Below are 25,001 nucleotides of genomic sequence, written 5' to 3'. Positions count from 1 at the left end.
AACATAGAATCATAGAAGGGACCTCGAGAGATTATCTAGTCCAGTCCCCTGCATTCAAGGTAGGAGCAAGTATCCTCTCGACCAGTGCTTCTCAAGCTATCTGATGTGGGGGACTGACCATTTTTTTTTCCAATGTGCACACAGACCGGCAGCCGATGGTTCGCAGACAGACACCGGTCCACAGACCACCACTTTGAGTAGCACTGATTTAGACCATCCCTGACCGGTGTTTGTCTAACCTGCTCTTAAAGCTCTCCAATGATAGATATTCCAAAACCTCCCTAGGCAATTTATTCCGGTGCTTACTCACCTTGACAGTTAGGAAGCTTTTCCTAATGTCCAACCTAAACCCCTCCCCCCAGCTACAATTTAAGCACATGTGCTCATCATGCTTGGAAATCACATACTGGATTTTTGGCACTCAAAATCAGCAAATGGTTTTTGAAAATGTAGGTCTTAACATTTATTGCTTGTTGATTTCAATGAGATCAGTGGTATGGGGGAGAACCTCAGATTTTAAGTTTCTACTCTTCAAGGGGTTTATATCTGTTTTGAGAGGTTTACAGCTTTACTATACAGTATTCCATTTATTTTACTGGGACTTAGTTGCAAAGTAAAAATTGGTGCACAGTCAGGTCCATATAAATGGAAATGTTAGGAACAACGTGTAAATTAAGTATGGGAAAGATCCTGGCAAATGAAATAATATGCCAAAGTGTAATGAAAAGAATATGGCACGTCCCCCTGAAAAAATTGCAGAACTATTAGTTCTCCTAGTCAGAGCAACAGTTCAGCTGGAAGGCTTCAACTGATATTAATGAATTCGGTATGATCAAAGGGAAGATGTTTAAAAAATAAATGGAAGAACATTGCACTAAAATGCTGTATTGTTGTTTAAATTAAACCCACAAAACAAGAAATGTCAGAGCTGAGGCTGCTATTCCAGTCTTCTATTCCTCCAGGCTTTTATTCGCAGCTGCATGGTAACATTGCACAAGTACTAACACCCTAGAGTACATGAGGATAATAGATGAATGAAATCTGAAGCACCTATTTCTGTATTAAAGTACAAGAGGGAAGACGGATAGTTTATCGGGATGTAGACTGAGCTGCATGAAGGCTGAACTGTTATGAGCCAAACACCTGTCCCCGGTCTCTGAGATTTCACTTAGGAGTTAAAAAATGGCATTTGTACCTGCAGTTCAGCTAACTGTATCTAGCTACCTGATTTATGTGCATAAACATGGGTTTTTGACATAAAATTGGATTGCTTACTCTGTTTACATCAGTACCGTTAGGATGGTATGGTAGTTTCTTGTAGAAATTGTGCCTATGACTTGGAGTTGTTTAATTGTAAATAATTGAATACTTCAGTCTAAAGTTTGAAAATCTCTAATATATAGATAATAGTGATATTATGCATAAAGATATATGAAGGTGAGGGAAAGAGAAGGACCACCTTTAGGGGCAAAAGCAAAGGAGAAAAAACTTAATTCACTTTACTGCTTAAATGTCTAACACTATAGTTTAGCAGCAGAACAGTTGTACATTCTAATGTTGCACAGATTAGCAAATGCCATGGTAATTTTGTTTTTCATACAGATACTTGATTTGCAAAAGAGCAAGATCTGAAGTAGAATTAAAATTTTTTTTGGCAGTTTATAATTTTCCCTCCTGATAATACTTACATAATACTGCAGTTAACCTGTTACAGAAACTTGCAAGAAAGTGAGGAACCTTTTTTGAATATGACATTGGTTTACATTTATATACGTTCATTGCCTTCATTTTTTTGGTCTGTATAGACAAAAGGACACTTGTTTTCCTAGTCTGACTTGGCTAGAATACAAATTGTCATAATAAAACAACTACTGTACTTGGAGAGTGGGAGCTTTAACACATCAGGTAAATACTTAGAGTTCACAAGTCTTTTTTTTTCCCCCATATGAAGTCCTTTTTTGAACATTTTAAAGTTTTCCCTCAAATATGGCCTTGAGGACTGTAGACAAAGTGCAGCACTGTTTTTCATTCTGTTTGTGTGTGTGTCTTCCTACTGTATTTTCCACTGCATGCATTTGATGAAGTGGGCTTTAGCCCACGAAAGCTTATGGCCAGATAAATTTGTTAGTCTCTAAGGTGCCACAAGTAGTACTTGTTCTTTTTGTTGATAGAGTAACACGGCTGCCACTCTGAAACCAAGCCCAATATATTACAGTATGCAGATAAGGCATCACCTACTAAGCCAAAGCAGTTAAACTTGGTTTTGACCACATCGGGCTAAAGCTAATCTTGATCTGGCTCGTTTGTCCAGGGCCAAACCTTGTTATAACCTTATTAAAAGCAATTTCTTCAACCCAGCCTGTGCTATTAAAATGGTTGCTCTGTTCATGGACATGGGGCATCATACTTCCAGTCTTGATATTGTTCAACAAAATATCAAAATGCATCATACTTCATTAGTGTGCTTTACATTTAAAAATACAGTAATTAAACCAGAGAACTTAAGTGTCTCTAAAACAAAGAAAAGAGCACATCACCAATAAAACATTTTTTTTTTTTCACATTTGGGATAGTTTCCAAGTAAAGTGAAGCTGTTTTTTGCAGGTGGCTTTTAAGTGCGATAAGTGCTCATGCATATTGCTACAGAAAGATTCACACTGGAAATGAAAGTCCTTTATCTGCAAGAGACATTGGCAAAACAAGCTTTCCAACACTTGACACTGTGTATCCTCTTCTGAACTTTAATGTCCTCCTTTGAGTATGGTCTTGGGGCTTTTTGGCTTAAAATACTTAAATCTGGTGTCAGTTACAAGATGGCCAGAAGTTCACTAGGACAAAAGTGCAGTGATCTGACAGCAGAGACAGATATCAATAACTTTTGTTTAATCTTCACCTGGATTTTGGTTTGAACAGATCTAGACTAAACGCTCTGTATCTGATTTCCACTTACCAGAAGTGGCTAGTCCCCACATTTGAGTATTAAGAATTAGGATCAGGATTGCCCTATAAATAGTTTAAGTTGGGGGAAGAAAACCCCAGGCCTTACTTAGTTTCTTGCATGAGTCGTCATCTTCGTATTGTTCCACACCACTTCTAGACTAATGCGTGTTAAGAATGGATGGAATGGAATGGCTGGGGGGCATGTGACTCAAAGAAAGCAAAAGCTGAAAACAGACTGAAAAACCAATCTAGTATAGTTATACATTTCCTTAAATATTCCCTCCATTTTTTTCAGTAAATAGAGCTCCCAAATTTTTAGTAATTGTTTGTGGAGTGGAAGGTATCCGCTTTTGTTCAGCCATTTAATATCCTTTGCTCCTCAATCTCATTAAGAAAGATTGAAACTTTACTGTACCTAGAAGTTGTAAACTTATGTCAGTTTAATCACTGTTCTGATTACAGCATTCATTGACAGCTACCACACTGAAATAAAAAGGGGGTGGGTAGCGGGGGGAGGGTAATGAGAAACTCTAGGACTAACTGTGATACTATATCTCAGAGCAGGACCACATCAATCTGCATTGTGTGAGATTACCAGACAGTAAATCAGCTGTGCTGTGTTAAAGCCAGAAACCAGTAGCATTTGCACTTGCTCCCTGTTTCCCACTCATTGTAAAACCATGCCCTATCACTTGATAGACCTGGAAAGGAAGTGCAAAGGAAGTGAATGCCACTGCTGGTTCAGAATGTTCCAGTGTGGTTGGAAAGTTTGAGAAACAGCCCGGGTGAGAAGAACAAGACCTTACTGACAGGGTTCAATCCTGGTTAGGTCTGTTTCACATCAACTTTCTAAATCACAGCACTCCCTTTCTCCCCCTACCCTCCCTCCAAGCCCCTAGGCTCACGCTCTCTCTCTGGGTCTCTGGCACTCTCACCTCTGCCTTTTTTAACAGGTTATGCAGCCAAGGCAGAACACTGAGCACTTTTTTTATTTTTTCATCTTAGGGGGATTAAAAAATGTGTAAATTACAGGTCTGCTTGCTTCTAAAAAACCTCTCATACTTCCCAGGACTTTTCTACTGTAAATTTTATATTGTGAATGCTTTTTCTGTTGAGTCTTATTCTTTGTCCTTTGATTTATGGAACCACAGATTATTCCAACATTTCCGTTGGTGGCATGGCAGATCTGGCTTGTCGTGTTCCAAATTAACCAGCATCATAATCTGATTTTTGTCTGACTCTGAGCATTTAAAAGCTGAATGCATGTATATCATGTATATAGTAGAAGAAATTATGTATATGCCAAGAGTCTTTTTATTTTTTCCTCTCTCTCCACACTGGTCTATAAAAGCCTATAAAACAGAATATTTAGGTCACAGAGTCATAAGAAAAGCTGCTGGAGTTCTAAATAAACCACAAAATGTGTCCCTTGTATACCACACCCTGTCATTTTGCATGGATTTATGCACAACTTCAGCATCAATATAGTAAACACTCTCTACTGGCAACCCTGTCATTTTAGAGCCTCCTAGTGCATCTCAAGTTCCAAATTCAGCAACAAGGTTTACTTACTATTTTTCACCCTCCTCCAGGCTGTCATTAAATGAAAGATCAAGTAGCACAATTTGCTGGACTGAAAATGTCTTTAAAAATGGGACTAAATGAATGTATGTGTTCACTTTACTGTAGATAGTGTCTTTGGCCTTACCCTGCAAAGACGTATGCACGTTGTAAACTTTGTGTGTGAGTAGTCCCATTTCCTTTAAGGAATCACTACAGCAGGTTAATTGACTTCAGTAGAACAATTTGTATATGTAAAGTTCAATACCCACATACATTTTTGCATAATTGGGGTGTGATTCATTGTCGTCTTAAACAAATAATGAATGTGAGAATAACAATAGGAAGAAGGGAAATTTGCAGGGAATGGATGCCCAGTTAATTTTCTATATGTGGCTTTTATATTGTTTATAGAGACATTTTTCTATCATTGCAATAATGCCAGATTTAATACATTGATAAGTGTAATACAATGATTTATAATTAGTGGTAATCCTATCAGTGGTGATGAACAAGATGAAATTACCCCCCCCCCCCCCAAAAAAGGCAAAATCAGGAAACCCAGCAACACGCACACCACAAATATAGTTTTTACATTCATGTTTGTACATTGGAATATAGGTTTTGATAAAGGCATTTTGAGAAACCAAACAAATGAAGTAAATAGAATTAAAATAAAAGGCCTAGTCCATGTTCTGTCACAGACATGGAAGCATTAATATTATATGGAATGATCAGTGGTGCTTAAGACAGAGGTCAATTGGTAAAAGAACATGCAGTGTCTGCGGTCAGTATTCTCTCTGATGGCCCCACCGATTTTTTTATTTTTTTTCTTCCTCCTCCTGATCTCTGAAATAGTCCAATTCTGATATACACAGCGAAACACCTCCTTCTCCTCAAGGCATTAAATTGGAGTTTGGTGTAAGGCTTAAGGAGAGGAGGGACAGAAGTTTCTAAGTTACTGCTGATGGGTTATCTTAAACCATACTGCTAGTCAAACTTAAAAATTGGGTGCCCTTTAGTTGTTGTTTTAAATGAAATATATGCTTTGATCCAGTAGATTCAGATTCAAAATATTTTAAAGACCATAGTGAATCTAAATCTTCCATGCCCAGTCACTGTTTCTAACTTTTTCCTATCTCTTTCTTTTCCCAGGATGGCTCGTACTTGGCTGAGTTCCTGCTGGAAAAGGGCTATGAGGTGAGTGACTCAATGACCGACTGCAGGCTGATGGAAACACTTGGATACAGCAACCTCTAGCTTCCTTTGCTGCTGTCCTCCTTTGCGTATGTTTTCCACTCAGCCCTAGATAACAAATCAAAACTCTAGTAAAGAATGTGCAGCCTAGCCTGTAATCTTGCCAGCTTATTGTACTATTTATCATCTAGTGTCCACTGGTGGATTCTCTCTCCTCCTCTGGGTATATCTGCTTTGCATGCTTCCCGCTAACTTAGATAAGCGGCAACTTGTGAAAGCCAAAAGAATTAGGGAATAATTTATGATGTAATGCACCACATTTAAAAAACAAAAAAAAAAAAACTACTCCCAGTGAAATAACTTTTAATTTTGAAATTGCACTAAGCAATAAAAACCTTGCTAATCCATGGCAGGCTCATATTGAAAATTTAAATCCGGAGGTTGCTTTCTAATAGGCATTCTGGGTTCTTTATGGAGGTTTAGACTGGAGTGTAGTATTGTGCAGGGTTGGTTTTTTTAACTTTCTCAGATTTATGACTTCTGTGCTAAGAATCTGAGCCTTGTTTACTAACCTTGATGCAACCAAATGCGTGAGACTTGTCATTTTACATCTTTTGTCCTTGAGTTTGGACTCTAATGTAAGCTGTGAAGTGACTTGGACTTTGATAGGCTTAAGTACAAGGAAAATAAATATCTTTTTTTTTTTGTCACATGCCTATCCCAGGGATTATACAGCAGTAATGTTCTTTTTGATGTCAGCAATGCAAAGGTCACACAGTTACCGTATCCTACGATACACAATTACTTGGTACTGTTGTGACTATATAGCCACAGGTGTATGCCTGCTCAGTAGTGAAAGGCTGTCCCATAGTCTTAATCATACAACAAAGAGAGAAAAAGAACGCTTATTAACTTGTGGCCCATTCCCTAGTAATGCAGTATTGTTTTATTTTCTCTTTTTTTTTTTTTTTAATTCAGTCTAATGTTAAGTGTCTAGGGAGACTGGGCTTCCACTACTTTCCTTTGGAAATTATTGCACAGCTTAATAGAACTCACCATAAGAAAACTTTTTTCTTGATATATCCATCCTAAATTTTTTTTCTTCATTTCATCTTGTCACTCCTAGTTAATTCTACCATCTCTACCAACTTGGTTATTCTTCACCTGTCCTTCTGAGTGTTTATGCATCTTTTACATTCTTTCATAGTACTCTGTTCTTTCTGTCCCTTCTTTTTTGGAGCAACATCTGCTAGGAATAATTCAAATTCTGGGACAAGGAGACCTGTGTAGTTTCTACAATAGTGATTTTCACTGTTGTGTATGTTGGCAGTTAATAATTTTCTCTGTTTGCTTCCCTTTCCCAAACGGAAAAGAACTCTACACTTTTTTAGTGTAGGCAGCTTCGGCATTCCCTCCTACATTTCTTACAGATAAAATTGTGCAGTCTGGCCCTGTTCACACTGGTACCAGAACTGTGCAGGCTATAACCACATTTAAACATGATTGTTTCCACCAGGTTTTTAGCACACTTCTCTGAGTAGTGTAGAAAGTGTTTTTTTTTTTTTGAGAGAGACCCATTCTAACTTCTTTTTTGAGTGCTGGCCCCATGTGTATTCCACATGTGGGTATGCATGTGCACTATGTGCCCGAGTACAGAAATTCTCACAAACAGTGCCCGTTAGCCTGCATATGTGCAGTAGGTCTCCTTATGCTCCTGAGTGAGGGTATAAGAACCAGTGCTGGTTGACGGCTCTCCAGTTCCTTCTTACTGCTGCATGGTCTAGTCGGAATCCTGTGTCCTCTCTTCCTTCAGCTTCTTTCTAGAACCTGTCAATATAATTGTAAATAGTTTTTATTCTGCTTAGTTCATGCATTTTTGTTGCTGGCTTCCTTGCACCCACTTGTAGTGTAAGGCCTTGCTTGTCAATCACCCATGTGTGGAAAACAGATAGAGACCAGCACTTGAAGAAGAAATCGAGGTTGCTTACTGTGACTGGAAATTCTTCAAGATGTGTGGTCCCTATCTTCCACTTCCTGCCCTCCATCCCCTCTGCTTCAGATCCTGTTGGATTTGTGGTCAGGGTGTGCATGGGTGCACATGTGTGAGCCAACAGGTACTGCTTGTGAGAATTTCTGGGCTCGGGCACGTGGCACTCATGTGTACCAGCATGTGGAATACAGATAGGGGCCACGCATCTCAAAGAACTTCCATTGAGAGTAAATATCCTTCTTATCTGCATAGGTACTTCATCACAGTATCTGGGTGCTACATTATCTGTGCTGAAAATTGTCCTACCTAAGTGGTTCATAGTATAGTATTCTAACACCGTTTTTGGATGAAAACATCTCTAACCAAACAGAAACTGTTAAACTAAAGCTTGTAGGTGGCATATTTCTGATCATCCTATTGTGGGCATGGCTCTTTCTGTATTCTGCAGTGTGATTACAAAGGCAAACTAATTTCCAACACAATTTAATAAATACACTAGTATTAAACACCCATTGAAAGATGTTGTCAAGGTTCCTCCCCCACTCTGAACTCTAGGGTACAGATGTGGGGACCTGCATGAAAAACCTCCTAAGCTTATCTTTACCAGCTTAGGTCAAAACTTCCCCAAGGTACAAAATATTCCACCCGTCGTCCTTGGACTGGCCGCTACCACCACCAAACTAATACTGGTTACTGGGGAAGAGCTGTTTGGACGCGTCTTTCCCCCCAAAATACTTCCCAAAACCTTGCACCCCACTTCCTGGACAAGTTTTGGTAAAAAGCCTCACCAATTTGCTTAGGTGACTACAGACCCAGACCCTTGGATCTTAAGAACAATGAACAATCCTCCCAACACTTGCACCCCCCCTTTCCTGGGAAATGTTGGATAAAAAGCCTCACCAATTTGCATAGGTGACCACAGACCCAAACCCTTGGATCTGAGAACAATGAAAAAGCATTCAGTTTTCTTACAAGAAGACTTTTAATAAAAATAGAAGTAAATAGAAATAAAGAAATCCCCCCTGTAAAATCAGGATGGTAGATATCTTACAGGGTAATTAGATTCAAAAACATAGAGAACCCCTCTAGGCAAAACCTTAAGTTACAAAAAAGATACACAGACAGAAATAGTTATTCTATTCAGCACAATCCTTTTCTCAGCCATTTAAAGAAATCATAATCTAACACATACCTAGCTAGATTACTTACTAAAAGTTCTAAGACTCCATTCCTGGTCTATCCCCGGCAAAGAAAACTACAGACAGACACACAGACCCTTTGTTTGTCTCCCTCCTCCCAGCTTTTGAAAGTATCTTGTCTCCTCATTGGTCATTTTGGTCAGGTGCCAGCGAGGTTACCTTTAGCTTCTTAACCCTTTACAGGTGAGAGGAGCTTTCCCCTGGCCAGGAGGGATTTCAAAGGGGTTTACCCTTCCCTTTATATTTATGACAGATGTTATTGCTGTCTTTGGGGTTTTTTTTTGTTTTTAATCCCATCGTGCATAAACAGAATTGGAGATGCCATATGAGGAAGAAATCTCTTCTGGTAGGACTGAAGTCTTTATCATCCTGTAGGTCTTAAAAAAAAAAAAAACTGGTGAAAATGCATATTTTCTTTCTGGCCTTAGTAATGTTGGCCAAATTGGCCAAACTAATTTTTTAATGTGTCAGGAAAATTAACTTACTATTTATAAGGGGATTTGAAACTGAAACATGTCATGTAAATGGCAATTGTTAATATTCTATCATTGGCTAAAATTTGGTATGCTATATCTATAGTTTTAAACTTTCTGATATTTATTATAACTATTTGGATAATAGTTGCTGTCACCTGACCTATTGTGTCAAAAACAATGTCACCTCATACACATTCAGACAGATAAGCTGATATTTGGTTGTAATGGAAATGGGTTCCCTTCAAGCACATGAATAAGGAAATTTACTTTGATGTTCCAATCTTTGTTCATGATGTTGAAAGTGGAAGGGTGGGGAGAAATACAATGGCATGAGCTGAGATTAAGGATGGTAGCATTCTTAATTACAGTATAAAGTCCTTTAAAAAAGTATTTGTTACTGATTCAGGACCTAATAAGCACTCGCACGTGCATACCTTTCAACACATGAATAGTGACATTGACGTCAATGGGCTTGATTACTTGTGTACTTAACTTATGCAAGTTCTGAAGTGCTTTATTGGATCTTGGCCTTAATGGCAGTGCCATATATGGCCATGTGGGATACTTGGGTATGATTCCTGGTGCCAGTATATTGTTAAAGACTTAGAATGCTGTGCAAGCTTGTGCTCGCTGCTCCTTTAGGGCAGGAATTACCTAGAATCTCTCAACTGTAATCACTCTGGCCAATTAAGAAATAGGCATAGATAGGGTGTATAGGGGGTTCCATCCAGTTATTGTCTGTGAAGGGGATATTTAGCTGAGATGCAGGGCTTCAAGGATAGGACAGCAATGCATGGGGGAATGCCCTTTGCTTCAGTACATAGAAAATAAAACCAAATGTGTGTTTCTATGGGAGATGCTGGTAGATAATGCTTTAGCATTGTACCAGTGCTTTTCGAAAATACAGATAGGGATCTCACATACAGCTGATCTTAGACAATTCTAACTTTTACAAGTCTAATGTTCTCAACTGTGATTTAAGTATGCCATTTTTTTATGCATGCTTGTTTTTGGAGTGGTGCTTTCTTGCTTCAGTGTTTCTAGCGTTGTACCAGATTCTCTCCATTCAGATTAATGTAATTCTTCTTTGAGTACTTGCTCATGGTCATTCTATGTCAGGTGTGTGTGATTGCCACACGCACTGGTGCTGGAAGTTTTTCCCCCAGTGGAATCCAAAGGGGGCTGGTTCTAGCGCCCTCTGGAGTAGCGCACCTATGCGTCGATATATAAGGGGTGCTGCCACTGCCCCCTTCAGTTCCTCCTTACCACCATTGACGGTGCTGGAACATCCTCTTGCATTGGCAAGTGGTTATACTAGTGGTTGTTTCTCAGTCATCTTTACAGTCCATCCTGGAATACATCTAAAGCACCAAGGGCTGGCATTCTCATCGATCAAGGTGCACCTGGTAGCTATTTTGGCCTTCCATCCTCCCATCCAGATAAGTCTTCTCACATGTAATGATGATCAGACTTCTTAAGGGCCTGGAAAGGCTCTTCCCGCAGGTCCATGATCCGGTTCCCCAGTGGGACCTCAACCTAGTTCTGTCTACGCTCACTGGTCCTCCCTTCGAGCCCCTGGCATTCTGCTCTCTCCTGCACCTGTCATGGAAGATCGTCGTCCTTGTAGCCATCACTTTGGCGAGATTAAGGCTCTAACCGCCGAACCCCACTATACAGTTTTCTACAAGGACAAGGTCCAGCTGTGCCCTCACCCAGCCTTCCTGCCAAAGCTGGCATCACAATTCCATGTCAATCAGGACATCTTCCTGCCAGTTGTCTTCTCAAAGCTGCACAATTCCAACGAGGAGCGGCGTCTGCATGCTTTGGATGTCAGACGTGCCCTGGCTTTCTACCTTGAGTGAACCAAGCCTGTCCACAAGTCTTAAGTTTTCAGTGCAGTGGCTGACAGAATGAAGGGTCTCCTGGTGTCGTCATCTTAGAGAATTTTATTCTGGATCACCTCCTGCATCCGTTCCTGCTACGAGTAGGCAAAGGCTACACCTCAACAGTTAGTGACAGCTCACTCAATAAGAGCGCAGGCATCGGTTTTTCTCACCCATGTCCTGATCCAGGACCTCTACAGGGCTGCAACGTGGGCGTCTGTCCATACCTTCGTGACCCTCTATGTCATCGCCTAGCAGGCCTGAGATGCTGCTGGCTTTGCCAGAGCAGTGTTAAAATAGACATGTTCATGAACTTCTGCCCACCTCCAGAGGAACTGTTTGTGAGTCACCTGACGTGGAATGGACGTGAGCAAGCAGTTGAAGAAAAAACTGTTACCTACCTCTTGTAACTGTTCTTCGAGTTGTGTTGCTTATGTCCATTCCACTACCTGCCCGCCCTCCCCCTCTGTCAGAGTTCCAGCAAGAAGGAACTGAAGTGGGGTGGGGGTGGCTGGCAGCACCCCTTATACGGACGCATATGCTCACGACTCCAGAGGGCGCTAGAGCTGGCCCTACAGATATCACTGGAGGAAAACTTCAGGCACTGGTGCATGTGGTGAGCACACACACACACCTGAAATGGAATGGATACGAGCAACACATCTTGAAAAACAGCTGAAGTAGGTAACCATTTTTTATGCACATCAGATAGAGGGGGTTGAAGCTGGTGTGAGCAGACAGCAACTTGTCTGTCCATGTTCATTTAATGTAACTTCATCAAATCCCGGTATAAGAAATGGTGCTAGGCTTCCAAGTAGGGAATCTTAGTATTGTCTTGTATGAAATCACTAATCTGTACTGGTAATTAGGAATTTCAGTTCCGGGGGGGGGAGTGGTGTTTTGTTACAAATTGTTGCTTTGTTTTTTAGTCATTTTGTTTTCATATATAGATTTAGCCTCTGTACTCTCCCTCATCATTAGATAATTATTAATAATTACTAATAATTATTTTGTAAGAACTATTAATATACGCAATATTGTACAAAATATAAATGACACAGTTCCTGTCCCAAGGCTCTTACAATCTAAATATTGTTATCCATTATAATTAGGAACATAAGGTTCAGCTCAGATTAGTGATTTGTAGCATTCCCTCTCAACCAACTAGCTTCATTCTCTTTCAGACTTTTCAGACTTTTCAATATTCTAATTGTTTTTGTCTCTGAGCCCTTTCTATTTATGGTATATCCTTTTTGAGATAGTAACCAGAACTGAATGCAATATCCCAGGTGACTGTTCAATATTGATTTATATAACAGAATTATACTAGTCGGGAAGTAATACTGGGAGTTATTCCATATGCATTTTGTTTGTTGCTATACTTTGAGAAATAGTTTTAATTGAGCTTTCAGCAATGATTGTCAGCTCTCTTCTATGATGATTGCAGTTAACTAAGTATCCAGTAATTCCAGTAATGGACAAGTATGGGTCAGAGTATTCCTTCCAGTGTGTTACACCTTGCATTTCTCAGCACATAATTCTTCTGCTTTGATGCCCATTCACCTACCTTTGTTAGGTCCCTCAGAAATTCCTCAGTCTTCTGTAATTTTGCATTATCGGCGAACATTTTCACATCGCTGCTCCTTTCTTTTACCAGAGAATTGATTTAATACCCCCAGTCCTAGTGAAGAATATTAGGTCACAATACTTTTTGACATGATTTGGAAGGTGACCACTTATTCCCACTTTTATGTTTTTATTTTTATTTGTCCATTAGCTAGTTTCTAATCCATAACATCACCTCTTGCCCTGTGACTACTTAATTTCCTTAATGTGAGGGACTTTGCTGAAGACTTCTTGAAAGTTCAAATAACACACACCAGCCCATTCCTCTTTAATTTGTTGAAATATTCAAAGAATTCAAATTAAATACATTTTCCTTTACAGAAATCACACTAGTGTGTATCATATCAAGTTCAACTAGGTATTTTTAAATTGTTTTCAAAGGTTACTTCAACCAATTTACCTGTGCATTTTATAGTACCTTCTTCTTGGGGATTTCTGTAGAACCAACTTCTTTCAGGAAAAAATATATTCCTTTTCAGTAAAATGGAAAGTGAATGTACTTTTTTCAAAACACATGAAATCTTAACAATTTACTCAGCTTTGTTTATAAAAGTCTCTTTCAGTCTAACAGTAAAATCAGCCACAACACTTTTTTTTTTTAATTTGAGCTTATTTAAAAAAATCAGTCCCTATTGAGAGAGATCCATTAAACTTCACTCTTAACTAGATAATCCAGTTTGCACACATTTTGGCATTGTCACAAAGTTTGCATTTCACCTGTCTCACAAGCAGACAGAACACCTTTCATCAGTTCTTACACTAATATTAGCTGTCATGGATTAAGCATTTGGGAGGTTTTCTTTCTCTTGTATGTACACACAGGAAAAAAAAAGGGGGAGAGAAGGGGAAAAAGATAAAAATGGGGTTTGTATTTATCGCTGGATGCAAGACTCTTGATCTGTTTATCTGTTGGAACTTCATCAAGTTCTGTGATATTTGCACGTAACACATTTCAGTGGTTAGCTGTTGGTGTCATAGCCATTCAGCTGCCACATAAAACTTTGGCAAATACAGTCTTTCGTCAAGCTTTGAGCTGGCAGTGCTTTATGGTTTATGTAAACTTGAACTTCAGAATAGCTTAATTCAGATAATCAAGATATATCCTCATCAATCAGGACTTGAAGTCAGAATATTTTCTTTTTAGAAATCGTAGAGTACTTCAATTTACTTTAAAGAAAATTTGAAAAGTTTTTTGCTGGTAGAATGGAAAGGTTGTTGATGTGCCTGTAAACAAAACATTTTGAGTTAGTAAATACAAAGTTTCCAGCATTTTGTGCAACCTCATAAAAAGAAAATCTTAATGTCTTTATGCCTATGTATTTTTTTACGCATTTTACTAAAATTGTATTCTTACAAAAATAACTTCTTCAAACAAGTTCTACAAAGAACACAGCAGAATGTGGATTTTTAGTGCGGAACATTTTCTTCACAGTACTACAGAAATGTGTGGTCTAATGGAAACAATAAACCTCAAGGCTCAAATTTTCAGAGGCCTTCAACTTGGCATTTAAAACAGTACGCACCATATTTCCATATCAGATTTTTAATAATAATAAAAAAAAAATTGAGCACAAATTACATCGTGTAGACAAATTAGGTAAGATGGATGGCAAATGTAGTTTGCACACTCAGATCAGTGTCTTTGGGCATGAAAAAACTTCAAATGTAACAATATATGGCTACAATGTTAGGGTCTGCTTTCAAAAATTAGCTTGTGAATTTAGTTAGATTAAAACATTTTAAAACTCTGAAAGTTGTATGGCTAGGTTATACAGTTCAGTTCTTCAGGTGTATAGTCAATTTTTGTATGCTTTAGACAAAACAAAATGAGACTTTTGCATGTATAACCAGCGGTCGCCATCCAGAAGTTGAGTCCAGGTTGTTTAAGGCTGTTGGCCACAAATTAATCGGGGGGGGGAGGGAGGCCGTGATGATAGAAGAGCTGGCCCAACCCAAGCAAGGGAGTTGCATCAAATTATGACGGGAAAACTTCAGAAATATCTGGAAAAAGTCAGGTGTTTAAAGTTGAAGCTTCCACTTGCGCGAGGAGCACTTGGTGACCTAAACTGACACAAACCTTGGCAGCAATGAGGAGGCTAGCTTTACAGAAAGAGGAAATGGGATAAGTTTTTGAACAATTTTTCTAGTGTGTTAGACACAAACAGGCTTTGTCAGCCAGGCATGTATTCTTGTTCCAGCTAATCAGTTTTTTTAGACATTTATCATGGTCAGTTCAGGGAAGTTACCTTTCTCCATTTAAGTCTAAGCTCCCTCGTGTTCTCATCTCCTACCTCAGAACACTGAGTCAAGAGTTTGGAATTAGGTCCTGTTCTGTCTGTCTATTTTTGCACTTTCCACACACACAACTCCTGAGTAATTGAAAGTGTTTATCAAATATCTGCACAATGCAATTGTGCACTGGAATTAACAGGAGAGGATATAAAACATTTAGGATATCGGACTAAAGAAGGCAGCACCAAAGAGCTGAACATAAAGTACTCTGTGCTAAGTCACTGACAAATTTATGCTGCTACGTGCTTTCTGTCTTTGATTCAGGAATGAAGAGAGTTGCCTGTCAATGGTACCTGATACACTTGTGTGTTTTGGATAGGGATGGGGTGAATGGTGGACAGAACTAGAGCTACCTTACAATTTTTCTTAGCCAATTATTTATGCAAAAAAATCCAAATCAAAGTTCACTGATGGTATCCGAACATTTTACCAGATGTGTGGTTAATTGCAGCATTTGTTGTGGAAAAAAGTTCTAAGAGCTGTTTTAAATTATATATCAAGGTATGACAGAAGCCCCATTTCTTTTTGTATCCTTCTATTCCCATTTAAACTACAGGTGCATGGAATTGTTCGCCGATCTAGTTCTTTCAACACTGGCCGGATTGAGCATCTCTACAAGAATCCGCAGGCTCACGTTGAAGGAAGTAAGGTGTTGTCTGTATAGTTGTTTCTCATTCTACATTTCTTCATGCAGTAAATTTTGTTTTATAGTATATCTTCTCCTATCGATGTACAAATCCTCTTTATTTGAAGCATACCAGCCTGTAATCACTATAAAGTTGTCTCTTTCCAGTGGAGATTTGGGATCTGTTGTAAAATTTGTTGTTCATCAGCCAGCCATTCTTCTTGTCTGTCTTCCTATCAGAAGCTCTATCTCAGTAAGAAATGAAAGCAGTTTTCAGATTCAATTTGATGCAAAATTTTATACTTATGAATTGGCTGGAAAGAATATACAAAAATATTTAAAGTAATTCATTGAGAGAGGGTGGGGAGGCATCTTGTACTCAGTACAAATTTTGATGTTGCAGTTTTCTTACACCAAGATGATCAATAAAAAGAGAAGTGAATGGGTAGACATGCAAAAAGCTGCGTGAGGTTGAGAGAGCTTTAGGAGGCTGGCAATGTGAAGCATCACTGGAGTAAAACAAGTTTTGAGGGTAATTATCTTTTTAGTTACATAATAAAATGGAGGATCATCTTATATGCAACTCTGTATGGAATATCGCTCTAGCACTGAAATAGTTTTACTTTCTCATTGCCTTTAGGGCTTTTTTTTAAAAGCAAGCCAGCAAGCCCCAGCTACACCGTAGCTTGCAGCAAGCCCCAGCTACACCGTAGCTTGCAGCAAGCCCCAGCTACACCGTAGCTTGCAGCAAGCCCCAGCTACACCGTAGCTTGCAGCAAGCCCCAGCTACACCGTAGCTTGCAGCAAGCCCCAGCTACACCGTAGCTTGCAGCAAGCCCCAGCTACACCGTAGCTTGCAGCAAGCCCCAGCTACACCGTAGCTTGCAGCAAGCCCCAGCTACACCGTAGCTTGCAGCAAGCCCCAGCTACACCGTAGCTTGCAGGATAGTAGCAGATAAAAAATATAGTAAAATATGAAGAGTTCTTCCAAGCTACACAGTAGCTTGCAGGATAGTAGCAGATAAAAAATATAGTAAAATATGAAGAGTTCTTCCAAGCTACACAGTAGATCAAGGTTCAATGGAGTAAGAGAATTGCAGTTGGTGCACTGGGGTAGATTCTTTTGACCTATGAGACAAGGCACAGGTCTGGTCCAAAAAAAGTGTGCTGCATGTGGATTTTGCTTTTTCACTTTTTTCGATCCTCCTTTTTAATGACTATTTGAAGCTGTTAAGGAAGAGTGAGATGTTTTAAGATGTATTATCCATACATTAGTGAGGCTCAAATCTGGATTCCATTGTCTCATGGCAAAATATGGGGTCTGGATGAAAGCTGGTTATCTGTGACTCAACATGAATAGTGTTATATCACACATAAATAACACGTGCAGCCTTGCATTCTCCTGTCTCCTTTTCATCACCACTTTAGAAAGTTCATTTGGCTTAGAGAGTCCTTGAAGCAGTCTAGGTTCCCCCTCCTGTACATGACTTCTCTTCATAATCATGGATGCTCTTACCCCTCTGACCTTTGCTGTCAGTGCCCTTCTGCTCTTTTGCCCAGTTTCCTCTACTTCTGCTCTTTTCTCAAAATGGTGACTAAGACCTTCTCTTTTATGACCTCCAGTCCCTTTTGTCAAGTGATCCATTGCATGTCTACACTGCAGGTGCTACAGCAGCATAGCTATGGTACCCCGTAATGTAGATGCAGGCTACAGCGACGGAAGGGTTTTTGATCAGTGCAGGAACTCCATTTCCCCAAATGATGGTAACTGGGTAGATGGAAGCATTCTTCTGTTGACCTAGTTGTGTCTACAATATGGGTTAGGTCACATAGATACGGTGCTCAGGGGTGTGGATTTTTCACACCACTGAGTGTCATAGCTATGTTGACCTATGTTTTAAGCGTAGATCAGACCTTAATTACCAGCTCCTCTGGGCAAACTGGTTCTTCTTGGTAGCAGCCAACTCTGTCCAAGGATGCTTCTATTTGAATAGAGCACCATCTGGGTATAGTGACCCCCTATTTGCCCTGTGTTGCCATCCCATGGAATTTGTCTAACATGGGGGTAGAAGGACACCAGAGAAGTCAGCAAGCCCCACATTCAGTCTAATACAGATGCACATGAAGAACTCCCAAAATCACACAGAGTTCTTAAGCTGTATGAAGACAGATTCCGGAAATCATCACAAAGACAGAACCAGTACTTGCTGACACTGGCAATGGCAATTCTTGCTGAGCATTTAGAGAAATAAATGTGTGGACCTACTTATGTGTCACTGCTTTTATTGAAGTTGTATCACCGTTTTTTGCCACAGTGCTTCGGTCTTGGAAGGGTGCTACCTCTGTCATTGCTCCTGGATTCTCAGATTGCTAATGGTATTCTTTATCACCTATGTTTGGTGAGAAAGCTGAAACCATTTCTCTCTAATGTAGACCTCGCAACAAACTTCCCCACCTTTCTGTTAGGCATTTAACAATCAGATCATCACATCTGACAGGAGAACTTTTTCATTTGAGGGCCTTTGTCTTTGAAGTTTGCTCGCTTGGATGGTTTAACAGAGCCCAAGTCTATCAAGCCTCAGAACATAATGTAAGATGTATTTTTATTTGGTTTGACTTTTGCTTGTTTTTATCTTACACAATTTGAAAAAAGACGAGTGGTGGTCAAAGCTACCCATTATGGAAGGCTTGTCTTTTGTATTTTAAACTTGAAAATAATCGTCTAGCTGCTATAGCAAAAGATCATCTGAAGAGCAATAAAATAAATTAGTATATTTTTATGAGGAATGCTATTCCCAGTTTTTCCAGCGAAGACCGTATTAGAACTTGGTCTACTACAGTTTAAAACATCATGGCTAACATGGTAAACTGAAGCACAAGAGAATAAATAAATAGCTACAGTATTCTTTTTTGGGTACCTCTCCTGAGCTCGTGAAAGGAAACTGAAAAAAGTATAGAACACCAGAAAGAAAGCAAATACTAATGTTGACATTCTTTCTCGATCATTTTTCTCTAATAGAGGAATGATAACTATCTGAATCTGATGTGGAAGAATTAGGCTTGGAATCTCAGGAAAGTCTGTTCCATGGCAACTATTTTGAAACAGGTCTCCAGGCAGTACTGGAGGAAATAAAGAAGCAATCAAGTAGCTCTAGTCTCATCAGCTTCTAAAAGCTGTGTATTCCCTGTGCATTCTTCAGAGGAACAACTGATTTCAGTTTGAATAAAAGCACACTGCAAGGGGTGTGTGTCTCAAGAAGCAAGTAGTGACATTTTATAAAGCAAGCTGGATTGTGACTCTATGCCAAAAATAGATTCCATATTGCTTTCTAAAGGAGACTTCTAAGTCAGACACACAGAAATTTTAAATTACTGTGTTGAAAGTTCTATGCACTTCGCATATTTTGTAAAACTGCGTACAGAACAAATAAACCCTGTCCCAAATAAAGTCTCTCCTTTTAAACTATTATATATAAAACTTCTCCTTTCCACAGATAAAAAGTTCCTATTTTTATCCCGAACAGTCCATTCACCATAGCTGTATACATTGCTGCTCTATTGTAAAGAGGAATGAGGTGGTCAAGATGGGAGTCTGGACCCAAACTACTGTGAGATTTACATTTCCTGCATGGAATTCCACTCAGTATGCAGACCACTGCTTTCTCTCTAATAGGTGAAATTTCTGAGTAGTCTTCAGTCATAGCTTATGTAGAATGTATTACAGTGATGCAGGTGACCCAAGCCATGGATAAGTGTAGTAAGGTCTGCGTATGGAAAAAACCTTTTTGCCAACTGCAAAAAAAGAGAGAGAAAAGTGCAACCTTAACCATCTATATCTGGAACCTCAGGGGCAGCTACTGATCAAACATTATGCTCCCTCCTCACACCCACCTCACTTGCAAACCTGATTAATAAACAGTGGTCTCCCAACTTTCATGGAAGAAACTCATATAATCTCTGCATTTCTTACTCCTGAGGGAATTCTGTGACCAAAAAAAATTGTGCACAATATTTTAAAATTCTGCAAATTCTATTTGCCAATAAATAAATATGGAGGCTCCAGCCTGGCAATGGGGAGCACAGGCCACTGGCTACACAGAGGTGGGAGATCACCCTGCAGGCCCTGCACCCCATCCTGTCCGGGACACAGACTCTGCGGTGAGGCTGCACCCAACCCTGACACAGTGCAAGGGCTGAGTCTGACCCAGAAACACGCCAGACACACCAGTTTTGGGTAGACAGGCTTTTAGCCTGGCAGGATCGAAGTGTGTGTGTGGGGTTACCGGGGTAAGAGGTTTGTATGGAGCAGTCTGCGTGTCGGTGGGGGGAATGCAAGGGCTCGTTGGGGAGGGTTCTGGCTGCGGGGCTGCTGGAGGGTCCAGGAGATGGTGCTTGGGGCTCAGTGGGTGTAGGGGGGAGGATGTGGCTCTTGGGATGGGGGCGTCTGGGTGTTGCTGGTTTGGGCTCAGTGGGATGGGGGTGCAGGGGACTCATTGGGATGGTCCAGGTGTAGGGGGGTGGGGCTAAGCAGGGTGGGGGTTTGGGTATGGGGTGGCTCGGTGGGGAGTTTGAGTATGGGGGGTGAGGCTCAGCAGGGAGGGCCTGGGGGGGGTGGTGTCTGGATGAATGGGGCTTTGGTCACTCCTCAGCTGCAGCTGCCCGTACAGCAATCCCTCCTACTGCAGCTGAGGAGTGAAGGGGACAGGAAAAGAGTGGGGTGCAGGACCACGGGAGGTTTCTGAGGGCGGATCTCACCCGGCTCTGACCGCCCTGTGTAGGGGAAGAGGAAGTGTGCTCCTCGCTCAGCCCAGCCAGGACTAGCAGCTTAGCCCGGTGCAGATTGGAGCCACCAGCCAGGGTGTCCCCAGCCTCGCCCCACCCCACCCCATCAAAGTGATCTACCTCTCCACCGGCTGCTCCGGGTGCTTGAAACAATGCGGCTGCGCTGCTGAGGGGCATGTGGCCACTCCCTTTGCTTCCCTGCCAGTCATTTTTTCTCCCAGGAAGTGTAAAATCTGTGGGGGCATGAATTCTGTGTGTACACAGTGGTGCAGAATTTCCCCAGGAGTAATTTCTTCTGGTTGCTGCTCTGAATCCAAAAGCATTACCTCCTTCTTGTCTGCCTGAGTCTCAGCCAACTAGTTCTCATTTAGAGAACCCTTGGCTAGATGCTGAGTCTCTTATCTGACTGGTTGATTCTAATGAGACAGACACGCAGCTTGAATGTTGTCCAAGTACTGAAGACCCTGCATGCCATACCATCTCACTATCTCCCCTAGCAGTCTCGTATTCACATTGAAGAGGAGGAATGACAAAATTAGTTCCCTGTAGGACCTAACATGAGAGATCCTTCAGGCAAGATGAATAATCTCCCACTGTTCTCTTGTGGGGTCTCTCAGAAGCAAAGGAATGGAGCCATTCAGTTTCCAGTTCCCTTTAACAAACTCTGGAGACCAAAAACATAGCAAATAATCTGTTAATTCAATGTCCAGGGTCTTGCTTTAGCAGATTAAAAACAAAGTCTCCGTCCATGATTGATTTTTAACAAAATAGCTATTCATGTACACTATTTTTGGTACTAGAAATGTTAAAACCTATTTACCATGATGAATAAACTGTATTTTGAGAAGTTCTCTACAGGTTGTAGTTTGAGGACAAGGACAAAGTTGATAAGTTATATGGTTTCTTCGTTTTGACAGGAGTTGGCTCATGCTGATACCTCCTTTTTCACGTATCTGTTAGAAACTAACCAAATCAGGAAAGACTAAATATAGCTGCATGACCAGTATATCTGACCACAAATGAGACTTTTGTCAGTAATATCATGAAACATGGTGCATTGCCTGTTGTGGTGTGGTGGGGTTTTTTTGTTTTTAATTACTCTTTCCTTAGTGTTACTTCATTTTTAGAACCTAAAGCTTTCAGGTCAGCAGTGCTGAGTCTGACTTTTTTATCACCTACACTTTCAGCCTATGAAAAGTTTAGTGATGTGAGCATTCCTTCTTTGCAGGTGTTTGAGAATCATCTTTAGCTGCTTAATACACAAGAAAGCAAACTGACTTGATCACAAAATCTTGTACGACATAGTTTTGTTCGGTAAAAACAAACCAAAACACTTTCTCTGTGTGACTCAATTATATATTTAATGCTAGTTGTCACTGTGAAATATACTGTAGAGAGGAAATTGGCCATAGCTACCACTGAACATTAGAATATTTTATGTATTATGTTTTCAAAGAAGAATAGTAGAAGTAAAGCCTTGAAAAAGTATCAAAGAGCTGTCACTTATGGATGGCTTTGACTGGCTTTCTTGTAGCTGGCCATGAACAGAACTTAGCAGAATATTATTTATGACCTACATCCTTGATACAAATTAGTAATGGGTGACAAAGTTAGTATGTTTTGTTCTTTTCTTATCCTGGCACAAGACATTGTCACGAGTACCCATGCTGAGTGAAGGATAGACCTCAGTAGAGGTCAATGGTACTCATCTCTAATTGTATTCCAAGAAGGCATTGTGATTATAAAATTGCAGATGTACAACATAATGCTGGGTTGTATATGAAATGTCTGGGGATAGGTGAAAAAATAATTGTCATAAATAGCCAAGAAAATGGTGTGCTCTAGTGGCCTGAGCTGAGTAGTTGGAACATAAACCCTTGAATTCTAATCATAGCTTGACTTTGGCTTTATGGTCTTGGTGAAATCACTTAATTTCTCAGCCCCAGTTTCCCCATCTTCGTGTTGGGAAGTGTGAGGAAATGAATTAATTTAGTTAACTTTTTGTACAAATATTTTGAAGGTGCAGATCTCTATACAAACATTTGGTAACGGCAAAAGTAGTGATAAGAAGATACTTTGGAAAGAAGGCATAAAAATGTAAATCTTTTCAAGGGATAGGGTCAAGTAGTTTAGCCTTCAAATTTAGACTTTGTTGAAAATCTATAGCAGTCAGCATTAAAAAAGATAGTGGTATGTGAGATACTGCACTTATTTCCTGCTATAAATATGTGGAAAACATTTAGTTACTTAGGTTTGTTAACAGAAGACAAATTCTAGCCAAGATTTTCAAAAGTTATTACTGATTTAAATTGGCTGTCGGTAATAGAGGCCTGATTTTTCACAAAGCTCTAAGTATGCTCTCCACGAAGAACAGGCCCCTCAAAGATGTCAGGAGCTGGTCATTCAAAACAAGGATCCAAATTTACTAATTGCATTAGAAAATCTTAGTCACTGCCATTTTAATGGTGGTGGCTAAAATCTGAATTTGACAATGTTCATTCAAAAACAAAAATAATCGGTAAAAGGTATTGTTAAATGTTCCCTGTAAGTGTTGGAAACTCAGACTAAACAGTTTTGTGCTAATGGGTGAGAATAAGTGAAGCTTCTCAGATGAGGTTTAAATATCCTTGTTGAATGAAGTGCAACAGATTAAGCAAGTAATATAAATGTTGCCAATTTAATCTAAGGTGGTGGTTACAACTCTGGTAAGGAAGATCATATTTTTAAAAATGATGTATTATCTAGATAATTTTCTTTTAATTTCTTACCTGAATAGTGTATATATTTTTAAATAGGACCTTGACTAAGGACACCATATTGTTTTGAGAATTGAGTATATAACTTTCATTAGTCTAACTGTATTTTCTTGAAATCTGAAGACATGAAGCTGCACTATGGTGATCTCACAGACAGTACTTGCCTGGTGAAGATAATTAATGAAGTGAAACCCACTGAAATCTACAACTTGGGAGCTCAGAGCCATGTCAAAGTAAGTAACTTTTTATCATTGAGAATTCTGAATGGTTAGTGATTGTGTGCACTGTATCTCTATTCATAATTTTAGTCCAGAGCCCCTACAGCATTTCAACAATTACTAGTTATAACATGTGAGCACTGCTTTAAATCATAGCAAATACTACTAACTTGGTGCTGAATACTGTACCAGTTTCCGTACTAAATGAAAAATTAAACCTTAAGTGGCAGTACGAGGTTAAACTGGCATTGCCAACACTATCCCCAATTTTTGAGGCTTAGTGTGTCCACCATTTGAAATAACATTGGTTTCAAAATGTCCTGAAAAGAAACCCTAATAGAAGACTAGCACAGTTGGTTTGTGTCTGAACCAAAACATTGTTTTAAAGTAATATTTTATTTTTAGCTGATATATTTGATGATGTGTATGAACCTGACTAAAAAATTCCAAATAGCTGAGTGCTGTTCTCAGTTCTGGTCAGAAGCCTTTGGGGTGAAACATTTAGTTCCGTACTATTCCTCACCCAAAGCCTCTAACTAGCAGTCTTTGACTTGTTCCTCCTTTTCTGTCCACCAGCAGTCTCCCCTTTGATCCTGCTGGTGTCTGTCTTGGAATGCTTTGGAGTAGCCTGTCGTTATTTTATTTTTATATATTTTTATTTACGAGGTATTTGCAACTTTTTAGTGCAGGGATTCTCAAACTGGGGGTTGTGACCTCTCAAGGGTCCCAAGGTGGTTATGTGGGGGTCACAAACTGTTAGCTCTGTGGGGCTGACAGCCCTGAGTCCCCATTAAATTAAATTACCTCTCCCCCATTTTTAATTTATAAGGGGTGTCACACTCTGAAGCTTGCTGTGTGAAAGGGGACACAAAACAAAGTTTGAAAACCACTGTTTTAGTGTGTGAGTTGCATCTGTTGTTGCTACTAGTCTGTTAAATGTCTAGTGGGTGCCATAATGAAACATTTACAGTGTCCTGTATAGTACCTACAGAAAGTCTTTTTCTGAGTGAAAGAGACTAACCTTGTTTAATCCTTTACTAATATGGAAAAGATTACCCAGAAATGAGCATTTCAAAGTCATTGCTGTCCCTGGTGATTTTTCTCCAAAGAAGAATTTAACCTTTTCTCTCCTTGATTTTGATGCACTTCCTTTTCTTTTCCTTTCTTTTATTCTGGATACACTACTGATCTTCCGGTGTTAATTGACAGAACACTGGCTGTAACAGAACCACAATACAATAGCCACCATTTTCACAGCCTCTTTTGTTAAAATCGGTTTATTCTTGACGTAGAAATAATTTGAGCTTCTGGCATCCTACTTAACAGCGAATGCTTCAAATTAGTTTTGTACCCAGTCTTATTGATCTTCCTTCATTTGCAACTTGTGTATTTGTTCATGAAAAGTAACATCTCCACTTCCCCAAGCATCTGCTTAAGAATGTATCACTACCAGTGAA

At 39.8% G+C, this 25,001-nt stretch overlaps 1 protein-coding gene across 2 annotated transcripts in view; it reads left to right on the top strand.

The window, feature by feature from the left end:
- The window catches only part of GMDS (GDP-mannose 4,6-dehydratase), a 551,379-nt gene that overhangs the window by 90,640 nt on the left and 435,738 nt on the right, over window positions 1-25,001 (top strand). For both annotated transcript variants that reach the window (XM_048839737.2, XM_048839739.2), the window contains exons 2-4: window positions 5,656-5,700; window positions 15,720-15,807; window positions 23,450-23,559. In XM_048839737.2, coding sequence (XP_048695694.1) covers window positions 5,656-5,700; window positions 15,720-15,807; window positions 23,450-23,559 — 243 coding nt within the window. The remainder of the gene's footprint in view (window positions 1-5,655; window positions 5,701-15,719; window positions 15,808-23,449; window positions 23,560-25,001) is intronic.

Source organism: Caretta caretta, chromosome 2 (genome assembly GCF_965140235.1).
Source record: "Caretta caretta isolate rCarCar2 chromosome 2, rCarCar1.hap1, whole genome shotgun sequence".
Classification (NCBI taxonomy): domain Eukaryota; kingdom Metazoa; phylum Chordata; order Testudines; family Cheloniidae; genus Caretta; species Caretta caretta.
Note: the sequence above shows the minus strand (reverse complement) of the source record. Positions and strands in the feature narration are given on the sequence as shown.